This window comes from Bombus terrestris, chromosome 4 (assembly GCF_910591885.1).
Source record: "Bombus terrestris chromosome 4, iyBomTerr1.2, whole genome shotgun sequence".
Classification (NCBI taxonomy): Eukaryota; Metazoa; Arthropoda; class Insecta; order Hymenoptera; family Apidae; genus Bombus; species Bombus terrestris.
In genome coordinates this window covers 17,404,416-17,417,044 of record NC_063272.1, presented here as the reverse complement: position 1 = coordinate 17,417,044, position 12,629 = coordinate 17,404,416, and the positions used below count along the sequence as shown (strand labels likewise).

General features: G+C 34.6%; 1 protein-coding gene and 1 long non-coding RNA gene across 2 annotated transcripts; one reads left to right on the top strand and one right to left on the bottom strand.

Moving 5' to 3' along the window:
* Window positions 1-152: 152 nt before the first annotated feature.
* Window positions 153-11,873, bottom strand: LOC100649253 (collagen alpha-1(I) chain). Its single transcript, XM_012321341.3, has 28 exons — window positions 10,789-11,873; window positions 8,666-8,722; window positions 8,310-8,408; window positions 7,894-7,943; window positions 7,752-7,817; window positions 7,462-7,575; window positions 7,185-7,323; window positions 6,973-7,097; window positions 6,702-6,908; window positions 6,491-6,589; window positions 6,071-6,179; window positions 5,517-5,704; window positions 5,195-5,411; window positions 4,894-4,982; window positions 4,348-4,509; window positions 4,095-4,256; window positions 3,689-3,886; window positions 3,404-3,548; window positions 3,071-3,331; window positions 2,850-2,983; window positions 2,433-2,702; window positions 2,115-2,330; window positions 1,900-1,989; window positions 1,372-1,753; window positions 1,027-1,245; window positions 748-920; window positions 430-651; window positions 153-338 (listed from the first exon to the last, which is right to left on the bottom strand). Exons 1-28 carry the CDS (start codon window positions 10,973-10,975, stop codon window positions 192-194), a joined length of 4,527 nt encoding a protein of 1,508 aa, XP_012176731.2. The 5' UTR covers window positions 10,976-11,873; the 3' UTR covers window positions 153-191.
* Window positions 8,667-10,193, top strand: LOC125384939. Its single transcript, XR_007223791.1, has 2 exons — window positions 8,667-8,890; window positions 9,659-10,193. It is a non-coding gene; the product is annotated as an uncharacterized LOC125384939 (long non-coding RNA).
* Window positions 11,874-12,629: the final 756 nt, after the last annotated feature.

The following is a 12,629-nucleotide window of genomic DNA, read 5'->3' as shown; positions in this document are numbered from 1 at the left end:
AATATTTTATTTATGTAATTTATGAAAAAATAAAAAACTAATAACTAATATACGTGCTACAATATTTGAACTGTTACAAAATTCAAATTTTCATATACTATATATGTACATATACATGGAAATGTTTGAGTAAAGAAAATACTTTAATTATGTAATGATAATATAAAAATGTATTTATTAATTTCAATTTATTATTCATAACAAACAGTACCGATTTCAATAGAAAAGCTTTGATCTGGTTTTCCAATATCTCGTAAGGCCACATCTATTATAGGTAGTCTTACAGGTTTATCAGTTTCATATGAAATTACTGTTTTACCCCATTGTCCATTATATGTCTGTAAAGATATTGTTATAAATGTTATAATGTTTTAATGTTAAATATTTTGCAAGGTTAACAAATCATCATTTGAATAATGCAAAACTTACTCTACATTCATCAGTTATCATTTCATATCTTAGACGTTGATTTCCACGTGGTGTTAATTCTACATCATTCCAGGTTAAAAATTTCATACCTTTTCTATACGTCTTTCGCTCAGAATCAAAATAGCCTATGCTATTTTTACAGTGATATATTATATTTTGGTATGCATGTTTTGATAGAAGTTGCAAAAAGCCAATTTGATTACTATCTGCTTTATATGTAATCTATATGTTGTAGGTATTAAAAATATATAGAACAATAAATTGATTCATCATATTGAACATGTATACTCTTACGCAACAACAGCAAAAAATTGTTACCTTCATTCCATTTTCTATTTCGCTTAACCAAGTTTCTGGTTGATCAGTAATATAGTTAATTTCTGGGGAACGTACAGGATTAGGTAATAAGCATGTTGCACGTTTCTTAGCATCACAATACACTAAAATTGCATCTCTTGTATCACCTTCATTAGGATCAATCCAATATTCTCCTATGATAGGATAATATTTTCAGTAAATAAATTCATATTTCCTAAAATGAATTACTGAAAAGGATAGTTGTAGTATTAAACATTATTTTTCTACTTATAAACTGACCAGAAAGTTTATCTGGATAAGCAGTATAAAGGTCCCTGCAAGTTTTGGCTGGTGAACTTTTTCCACCATCTGGTTTTACAAATTTCTGGAATGATGATTTCAATTGTTTATATGCTTTCAAAATGAGTTCTTTCCTTTCTTCTTCTGTCATGTCTTGACTAAACATTCTAGGTGGTTCATCACCAACTAATGGATCTGGTCCTTTAGTTTGACCTTGTCCTATTCATATAATAACATGATTAATTCCATGGTATGGAACAATATTTAATAATATTTAATAATAATAGTGAGTATAAAATAAAATTATAAAGTAATTTCATGGTTTAGAAAAATTATAATAATCACCTAAAAGTGCAGCTAAAGAAGCAGCATCATATCCTAATCCAAGTTCACCAGGTGGACCTGGAGGCCCTGGAGGACCAGGAGGACCTGGTGGTCCATGGCGACCTTCTTCACCTGAAGGACCTTTTGGTCCTGGATTGCCAGTTAATCCAATTGGCCCAGGGCTGCCATCTCGTCCAGGACTACCTCTGGGTCCAGATTCGCCATCTTTTCCAGGTAGCCCAGGAAGTCCAGGTATTCCTTTTTCCCCTGGTAGACCAGTAGGCCCGGGTAAACCTTGTAAACCAGTAAATCCTCGATGGCCTTTCGCACCCTTCTGGCCTTCTTCTCCGCGATCACCTTTAGGACCTTCCAATCCTATAGGTCCTGGTTTTCCTCTAGGTCCCTAATTGTAGGAATAGTATTATTTGACTTTTTTTATTTCAGTTATTTTAAAGTCACAATAAAAATACATACCAATGCTAATTACAACTATTATGAATTATTATCATGTATCATGTATACATAAATAATATGAATGATGAAACTAACTTGCTGTCCTTCTACACCTTGTGGTCCTGTTTCTCCCTTTGGTCCTCTTTCTCCAGTTGATCCTGGAGCACCTGCTTGACCAGGTGGTCCCTAGTTACCAAAGTGTACATGATGCTCATATATAGCTATATACATAACTGTTTTACATTATTAAAATTTTATATTTAAGTTTTTTTATTGTAGTTTATAAAAAATACACTATGATCATATCTTACGGGTAAACCAGGAGAGCCGGGCAATCCCGTTTGTCCTACCGCTCCCGGTGGTCCTTTATCTCCAGGACGACCTGCTATTCCAGGTGGTCCAGGTTTACCACTGGGCCCTTCTGCTCCAATTTCTCCTGTTGGTCCATGTGGTCCAATTGGTCCAACTTGTCCAGGAGGCCCAGGTGGACCTTCTGGTCCAGGTTTCCCAGGTACACCAGATTCACCCTGTTATATTATATTAAATAAAATATATATTATTTATAATTCATAATTTAATATAAATAGATATATGTAAATTTCACAAGATAAGGAGATAGTTGAACTTACAGGTGCTCCTCGTATTCCTCTAGCGCCTATTGGTCCAGACGGACCTGGTAAACCAGGTAATCCTCTTTCGCCAGGAGAGCCTTGAGGACCTTGAGGACCAGGAGTACCTGGTGGTCCTTGAGAACCACTCTCGCCTTTATTTCCATCTGCACCAGGTGAACCTGGATTCCCAATAGGTCCAGGATTTCCGGCTCGTCCTGTTTCTCCAATATTACCTTTACTACCTGGTAACCCAGGTGGTCCTGATGGTCCTATTGCCCCTGGAGGGCCCTATACAGATTTAGGATTATTAGTTAAATTACATTAATATTTTACACTTTGTCTGTAACAAAAATAGTGTAATATATTAGTAAGTAAATACTCTCTAATATTTATGACAATTTAAACAATATTCTTCGATAATAAAATGAAACATACCATTGCACCAACGATTCCTGGTACTCCTGGTGGTCCCATAATACCAGGCTCTCCTCTAGCGCCTGGTTCTCCTCGTACTCCTTTAGCTCCCGTCAAACCAACTAGACCTTGTGGTCCAGTTTCACCTGGGCTACCTGTAAAATTTATGTTAGAAGCATATATTTACAAGAGATGTAAAATTTGATATGTTTTTATTTCATTTAGTACATATTAATTATTACCAGGTAGGCCAGGATTTCCTTGATCTCCTTTTAAACCTGGATAACCACGATCACCCTTTAATCCTGGTAAACCAATGAGTCCTTGTGGTCCTGGGAAGCCTTGCAGTCCTTGTAATCCTTGGGGTCCTCTTTCTCCTGGATTTCCAGGAGCACCTACCTCTCCTGGAGGCCCAGGTAATCCAGGATCGCCTCGTTCTGCTGGTTCACCTGGCGGTCCCGGTGAGCCAATTTGACCTTGTGGTCCACGCTCTCCAATCCGTCCTATAATAGAATATGTCTACATTATATATCATTTTAAGGTAATAAGTATGTGAACTTTTTGTAATGTACAACCTGAAGGTCCTTCAGGGCCAGGCGGTCCACTAGATCCTCTTTCTCCTTTCTGACCTGACTCTCCCGTAGCTCCTCGTAAGCCAGGCAATCCTACCAATCCAGGTGGACCTGAAATTCCTCGATCTCCTTTTGCTCCAGGTAATCCCTGAAATATAACACTTTATGTAAAATCATATAAACAAATAATGTGTCAAAAATTAAGAACTTTTTATGCGAAAAGTAATTTCTAGTAGTTTATGTTGAATAGATTTAAAAATAACATGTAAAATATCTAAAACTGCTTACGGGAGGTCCATCTAATCCTTGTGCGCCTGGTTCTCCTCTTGGTCCTGTTAATCCTGGTCCTCCTGGTGTACCTCTTTCACCAGGAAATCCTCGTTCACCTCTATTTCCAGGTATACCTGGTGGACCAGGTGGTCCTTGAACACCTGATTCTCCATCTTTTCCTGGTGTTCCTGGATTACCAGTAACGCCTGGAAAACCCTAATTGCATAATCAAATTATGTAATAAAATCATACTGCCCCTTTATTATTTTTACGCCCATTTTTTTAAATATGTTTTACATTTAAAGCAATTATTTTCAAAACCAATATTCATTATTGAAAAATTGGGTAGCGAAAAGACCGATACATAAACTTCAGAATATATAACTCTGTGTTTATTATATATTATCGAACGTTTAAGATATACCTGAAAACCTCTAGGACCTGGAGATCCTGGAGGTCCCCGTTCACCATCTACTCCTGATGGTCCAGGTGAACCTTGAGGTCCTGGTGCTCCTTCCTTTCCCGTATCACCTCTAGGACCAGGTGGTCCAGGATTTCCTGGCTCACCAGCTTTTCCTGGTTCACCCTTTTAATGAGTACATTTTCCGTATAAATATTAATTTCGCATACTTATATTATTATTATATTAAAAACAACAAAAATACAAATATTAATACCGGATATCCCTTTTCTCCTGGGAGACCTATTGGACCAGGTAAACCTTGTAATCCAGCTGGACCTTGTTCACCTGGTTTTCCATCAGCACCTTGAATTCCTCGGTCTCCTGGGTTTCCTGGTTTTCCGGGAGCACCAGGGCGACCCATTAAACCACGTGTACCCTGTAATATTTTATTTCAACTATTTCTCTCTCTCTCTGTATAATTTAAATTATTTATTAGAATACTATAAATGCTAATATTAGGAGAATCAGAAAACATAGTTAGATATTCTAATATATGTTTCTTAAGATATAAAGCATAAGTACAAAGTAAAATTGTACTACTAGCACATATAATTAACTAAGCGTGAATCATTAGAATAAATATTATATCTCTTAGCTTCTCAAAAAAATAAATATTAAACTCATATTTAATATTTTTACGAAATACAACTTTACAAAATATTTGAGATGTAACTTTATTCGTTATTATTTAATTTTCTAAATGTAAATATTTGATGAAATGCTATTTTCCTGTATTTTTAAAATAATTATGGACAAAGACCTGTAAACCGGGAGATCCTGGGCGACCAGGATCTCCGTTAGCTCCTCTGAGCCCCATTGGTCCAATTGGTCCACGATCTCCAGACTGACCTGCGAACGATTATATAAATTATTTTTATTGACATAAATATGTTAAAATTAATTATTAATACATCATTATATAAGCAGTTTTATTGTTAAAAGTTTTAAATAGGACTTAAAAGATCATATCCAGAAATTAAAAAAGAATTAAGAATGCATGTTCTTAAAAAATGTGTCTTTGATAATAATTTTGACGAATTATGACGTTTATGACGACATACCTTTGGGTCCTATGGGGCCATCAGGTCCCGGAAGACCCGGTGCGCCTGGTGCTCCACGTTCTCCGGCAGGACCGGATGTACCAATTGGTCCGCGCATTCCCCTTTTTCCTCGTTTACCCTCGTTCCCAGGAGGACCAGGCAAACCACGTGGCCCTGGACTTCCCGAATCACCTTTAGCTCCACTATCACCTTTAAATCCTCTTTCACCCGAAAGTCCCTGCGAATTATAATATTTTGGTACATATAGTGCAATAAGAAAGTTGAAGCACACAATTTAAAAGTTTAAGAGATGAGAGAATAGGAATACAAAAACAATATTTACAGGCATGCCTTTCGCTCCTGGAACACCAGGATTGCCAGGTATCCCAGGTTGTCCGCGAGCTCCAGGGAAACCTGGAGCACCAACTAAACCAGTTGCACCTGTACTTCCCTTTTCTCCAGGTATTCCATCTTTTCCCTGGGGTCCCTGTGGTCCTGATTCACCAGGTTGACCAGGACGACCAGTTTCACCTAGGCGAGAAAGGAAATTGAAATATGTTATATCTCTCAAAGATATAATTTTAAAGTTCAAAAGTAGACAATGTTTCGATGCAAATTTCAGTCATTTAATTTTAAAGTCGAATTTATTTAACAGTCTTGATTACTATGATATAAGTCTACATACATCTTTCAATTTATCAACTTTGAAAATGGTTTTCTAAAATTTCACTTATCAGCGATGTATACAAGTAGTATTAGGATATTTTGTTGTCTACTTTCAAATTATACAATGCTATACGATATTTTTATTTATGATGTTGTTATTTATGTTGTAGTTTGTTGATTATCTCAAGTTACTTGATCATAGTAAATAATATCTAATGTAAGAAAATATACCTCGAGGGCCTTGTATGCCTTGGCTTCCTTTTGGTCCTTGTGCTCCTTGATCTCCTTTTACACCTGGACTACCTGGAAATCCAGGAGAACCTGGCTTACCTACCGTACCCTATAAAAGTTACATATTCGTTAATACATGGTCGATACTATACAGATGATTTTCTTTTTTTCCTTTTTCTTTTTTTTTTTGCTTTCCAGAGTTTCTAAAATACATCTAATAAAATACATCTTCAACATTATAGAGTTTTATTTTCGAGATTTAATCTCCAGAAATTTAGGATTAAAATTGTTCTTCCGATCGCTACACTTGACAGCTCCTAATTTTTTCCTTTGGGGATGTCTCAAAATTATTATTATTTCAAACTCTTTCGCGACTTTTTTACACCACTCTATATTTGTAATCTTTATTATTCTACTTACAGGCTGACCAGGGGGCCCAGCAATACCATCCACCCCTCTAATTCCTGGAGGTCCAGGAGGACCTTCTCTACCTCTTTCACCACGTGGACCTGCAGGGCCCTATTTAATTATTAAACATCTAATAAATTATTGTTTTTATATAATTAAAATATATAATTACAATTTACAAAATTTAATTTTATTTATGTGAATATGAATATTTAATATTTACCATCGGGCCTACATGTCCCATCGGTCCAGGTACGCCCATGGATCCTTTCTCACCAGATACACCTTGTTCTCCTTTTGCACCATCTAACCCCGGAAAACCTCGGTGTCCTTTTACACCAGGAAGACCAGGCATCCCTGGTAGACCTCTTGGTCCGACTGGACCAACCGATCCTGGAGGACCAGGTTCTCCATCTTCACCGGTATTACCCTAATAATAACATATACTTTTATCTAACTCTAATATTAATAATTTAATCAATATGTATACATACATCCTTTCCCGGTAAACCAGCTAATCCTCTGGGACCTGGCGCTCCTGGAGGACCCAAAGTTCCAGGTTCACCAGGTTCTCCTCGTACTCCTTGAAAACCCTGTGGTCCAGGTGGTCCAGGTGGACCTATTACAATTTGGAAAATATCGAATAGACGTCTAACAATTGACAATAAAAATAGAAATACATAATTAATAAAGCGAGTATAATTACCTGATGGACCACGCGGTCCAATAGGACCAGTTTGCATTTGTAAATAGGCTTCTGGACCATACAAAGGTGCTGCTGCTCCCGTCGGTCCTTTATCTTGATTTGCTTGAGATAAAGCTAATTGCTGATAATACATTGATACCTGTATTCAACATCATTTTGTTAATAATCTATATTAAATATTTATGCTATCCGTATTAATCGTAAATTTGTACATTAATAATAATCAGATTCAAATAGTAAATTTTAGATAGAAATAAATGTTAATGACGCTACTTACGTCAGGTATAGGTCCTGGTGGCCCCGGAGGTCCTGGAATTCCCGGAGATCCAGGGTGTCCTGGAAATCCAGCATCTCCCGGACGACCCATATCTCCAGGTCGACCAGGCTCGCCCTAATTTATGAAGACGATAAAAATTATTATTGGAACATTGCATATTGTTATGTCTCATTTTTCACAAAAGATTTTATGAAGAATTCACTGTCTAATGACAAAATATATACATATGTGCCATTGATGATATATCGGTTACAAATGTAAACTATGTATGTTTTTGTAATACTATTTACCCTGGGTCCAGGAACAGCGACCGCGCTAATCACGTTACTTTCACCAGGAACAATCTCTGTCGGTGACTAGCAATATAAATAAATTATATTTATTATTATATATATCCACAACTTCGTAGTATGTTTTGAAATTCATACTCACTGCATGATTTTGTTCTGGTGTTGTTTGCACTTCGTTTGGTAATATACCGACTACGACATTCCAAATGAATCAGTGTTTAGAAAAAGATTAGCTACATGATTACATCTATTTAATCATCTATCATGGATATATAATAAGAAATATGTTTCCAATGACACAGTACATCATTGTTTGTTAAATGTTGAAAGCATAATGTTTGTTAGCGCATAAAGTGTTATTACAAATGAACCATGTACAGTACGATAAAAATTATCAATAGCTTGCGGGTTCTTATGAAAATTCATATTTTTGTCTCTTACGGATGCCAACATTTCGTACAAAATGATAGTACAAAATACAATCATTACTTGACAGCACGTAATATTTATTATGAATTTACAGTCGATAAATTATATGCATATTAAAGTATCAAATACCTTGACTGAAAGTTCGAATTGTCGCTTGCGTTGGTACATCTGTAGACAGTCCAGGTCTGTAGAAAGTTTGCAATGTCTCTGTCGGTAATTCACCCCTGCCTTAAGATAACATAATATAAATTACGTAGTTAATGTTTTGTCACTGTTTTTTATCGGCGTTATATCGTAATCTTTCGTTAATATTTAATTTGTTACTTTTTATAATCATACACAATTTCATCGCTATCTATTCTAAACAATTTCCTATTCTTCTATGAAAATTCAGTCATATATGATTCCTTTTCTTAGTTACTTTTTTACAACGCGTGTTTCTATATGTATTTCGTTACAGATGCTTTCTGACATATTGTACGTACTTGCAGTATTGACGCTGGATGTAACAGGTGGTGATGGCGCAGTTGTAGTTGTAGTTTCTAAACACAAATATTATTAAAATATAAATATTGTATAAGGTATATAATAAAATATTAATATTATAAAATAGGAAATGGAAAATTATAGAATAAGAATAAGGTCGACTGGAACAGGTACTCGTGATATACGAATGCTCGGACAACTCGATGTTTTCGAACAGTTCGACAGTAAGTGGAAATATTATTATAATACTTGTTAAATGAGTAAAAAGCTAATACGACTGCGATATACATCGAGATGTTTCGCTTAATAGACTACAATAAAAATTTTAATTGTTAATTTTTATCAGTTAATGTAATTGATTAATTGAATTACGCAAAGCGCTAAAACAAGCATCTGATCCGAAGCTTCCGGTGTTACTTGCATGGTTATTAATACTTCCTTTAATTGCTTCGCAACGACATAGGAAATAGCCTCTTACAATAACGAAGAACTGTTAGGTAATTTCATAGCATATCTAAAGCATAAAACGGCATAAGAATCATAACCATTGGGAATCGTCGTTTTCTGCGTGTGTTCCATATACTACGAAATGAACGTGTTATACGTTTTCACGAGGGGATTGAAATTAATATAACAAGTTTACAGAATTATTACGCTTATTAAACCTAAAAATTTGGAATCATTTATCATTGTATAAATGTATTAAATTTTCTGTTAGAACAATGGTTATTTTTTTACTGGTTTTCTATCAAATTCACTATGCAAGATATGATAAAGTAGCTGTTACAATGAGACAGAAATTTATTTTATGTATAAAAATAAATCAAAAATATAAAATAAATTCTCCTCGTTCGTTGATTTTTGAGAAAAATCATAGGAGCTTCTCTACATTGCGATTTACATTCTATCATGAATTGTATGTTATGAACTATATAAATACATTAACCTTGCCTGAATTTGCATGTTCATATAAATCGGATTTTACTTTTCAGGATCATGATGGTGGAGTAATTTACATAGAAGATAAAACGTAAGTCTCTGGCAAATAAAGAATCATATGGACTTGTCGGGCGATTAGACATTAAACTACATAGAGACAGTGTGAGGCAGACTCGCGAGGCTGCTAAGGATTGTCGGTTTTTTGACGAGATCAAAGGTGCCTCGCAGTTTTAACTATGTAATCTACATGCAGACAGTGCGAGGAACGCACATAGCTTTTATACGTAGCTTTATAGCGTCACTTTGAATTCATCGAGCAAAGATTCGTAGGTGTCAGATATCAATGCAGATGTTAATTTCATCCCCATAAATATCGCATAGAAAGATTCACTTCTACATTAATTACGATACATGTATGTACGTATATTAAAAACAAGCGACAGAAATCAATTAAAAATCAATTTTTCTATATTTCACTATTAACGTGTTATTGCAAATGTTAACGAACGATTGAAAATGGTAGAATTAAGGGAACGAATAGTATAACGAATTACATTAAACGAATAAACTTTCGCGTTCTTCTCTGTAGCATCATATTCCTCCTTAATGTTGATCATTTATAAAACTTATAAATGTAAAAGATAATAGCTAACATCAAATTAACAAACCGTATCTGTCGCGGGAAACAAGTTGTTTATCTAAAGAAAACTTTGTTGCTCATTTTGCGAGACATAATTTCGAGACAAAATAAAATCATTGCAAGTTGAATCTCTTGACTCTTATGCGCACCATAATATTTTTATTTTCATCACCGTGATGTTTGATTTCATATAAAAAAAAAAAAAAAAAAACTCTGAAAGGAATTAGAACAACACACCTAAAGATCAATTACACATTTATCGTATTCTTGGAATTATAGCATTTTACAAAATATACGTTCTATGATAATAACTCCGTTAAAACAGATCAATTAAAATACATGTTCTCTGAGTTAATGAATAAAAAGTGGTACACACAATGCACAATGCACAGATGGAGTAAATCAATTTGAATAAATTGTCTCAAGTATTTGTAACTTAACATAGATATAGCTCAATGCGCAATTCCACCTTATCCACGCAAATATAGTTTGTATATATATTATAAAAAGGGTAGAAAAAATAAGTGCAAGTGTAATATTCACCATTTCTATCATCGTAGTCATCGTAACCCTCGTAATAGTCGTAATCGTAATCACCATTCGCGGCTTGTTGAGCTTGCAGCGGCTTGGACCGTTGTTTCCTGAGTTTGGTCCGTATGGAATGAACCTGTGGCAAAAGAAGTTGGATAACGGCGAACGCCGCGGCTAACCGAAGGGCCTCCGGCCCCATGAGCAACTATGATGATAGCCAGTAACGTGATCCTAGAGCCAACTCGTCTTCGTCTGAAGCTGAGGACAACTAGACTTACGACAACTGGCGTATCATTTATTTAGCAGATGCTTTGTAACTCAGGGGAGGTCATCATCCTCCGTTTTACGATCTACATGCAGTCCTCCCACTGTCTTCGTTCGATCTCATCCCTTCTCTTTGATCCCTTTCCTTCGATGTCATTTTTCTCTTCTATCCTCTTGCGTTTCTCATCGGAAACCGCGATCTTCTTCTTTCCTCCGCATTCACGCCAACACATAGGGGTGAAACGTTATCACGAAGAATGACGAAATCGAGCAACATTTGTTAAATTAATTATTAACTTTACGTACATGTATCCATACTCATTCGAACTTAAAACGTAAAAGGGCACTTTTTGATTTTCAAAGATATCTTAATTATACGAAATTGGAAATTTTATTCATTTTTGTTTGAATTTAATATTCATATGATTTATAGAAATACCACTATACAAACCTAATACCGTTACTTGAAAATCTTTGTATTCTCTGAACGACGAGAAAATATTGTTTTTGGCTTGTTTTAACTTTTACGTTTAATAACTAGAAAGAGAAAAGAGAATATGTTAGCGAACGTAATTCAAAATTGACGTACCACTTATTTCGACACGATTGTGAAGGAAAGTCAGTAGTTACATGTCGCTTCTTTTGTATGTATATGTCTATTTCATCCTAGATCCGTTTTACGAAATGGAGAGGTCATCACCCTTTACTAAGAAACTGCATGTGTCTTTTATTGCGATGATCGAGTACGCACGCCACTTATTTTCTTCTGTTAAATATGCTTTTAATTTTATCCGCAGTGCTTTCGCGTATAATAAAAATGAGGGCAATAAGAAACAGAGTTTTTACGCCTTATAAAATAAAAAAAATAACTTTTCTAACAATTTTTATAATTATCTTGCTAGCTATATTCTATATGTACGTGCGACAAAATTGTAAATAAAATAATACGAATTTTACTTTTAGAGGACCAACAGAGAAAAGGTGGCAGCGTGTGCTCTTTGTTACATTGGTCGTATTAATTTAAATTTTAATTTTCTGAGTTTTACAATAGCTATAGTTTTACAGTTTAATGCGTTATATATTGCTTAAAATAAAAAAATTACAAATAAAAGTTGAAAATGACGTAGAATAAAATGAAGAATAAAATGTTTTATTTCGATAATAATATCTATGATAAAATACGAAGGTGTGACATTAAAATAAATTTTCGTTTATTAAAAAATGCTAAAACTTGGCATTCTCCCCTTTTTCCGTAAACCCTCCATTTATTAATAACTTTATTAATAAATTTATGAAATACTTAAAGATATTCAAATATACAGTAACAGTTCCTCTTTACGTAAATTTAATACATTATAATACTAATCTTTCTTAAACGTGGAAAATCATGTTAAAAAGGTCGCGTTAGAAAAGAAACAAATTTTTGCAGTTTTAAATATAAATAGAACTTCTGGGAAATTTAATATTTCGAAAACTTCGAGATATAAGATTCGTGTCGAAATAAAATTATTGTGTTAGGATAAACGTATGTGCGAAAAATAAATCTTATGCGTGAAAAATAATACATTTAATACCTTGTTTCTTCGTGT

Excerpts from the sequence above, each read along its gene's own strand:
- LOC100649253 (XM_012321341.3), bottom strand. The coding sequence starts at position 10,975 with ATGGGGCCGGAGGCCCTTCGGTTAGCCGCGGCGTTCGCCGTTATCCAA. Across the intron at positions 6,909-6,972 it reads CTGGTTTACCGGGAAAGGAT|GGTAATACCGGTGAAGATGG; the intron begins GTATGTATACAT and ends TGTTATTATTAG. Across the intron at positions 652-747 it reads AAATAGAAAATGGAATGAAG|ATTACATATAAAGCAGATAG; the intron begins GTAACAATTTTT and ends TACAACATATAG.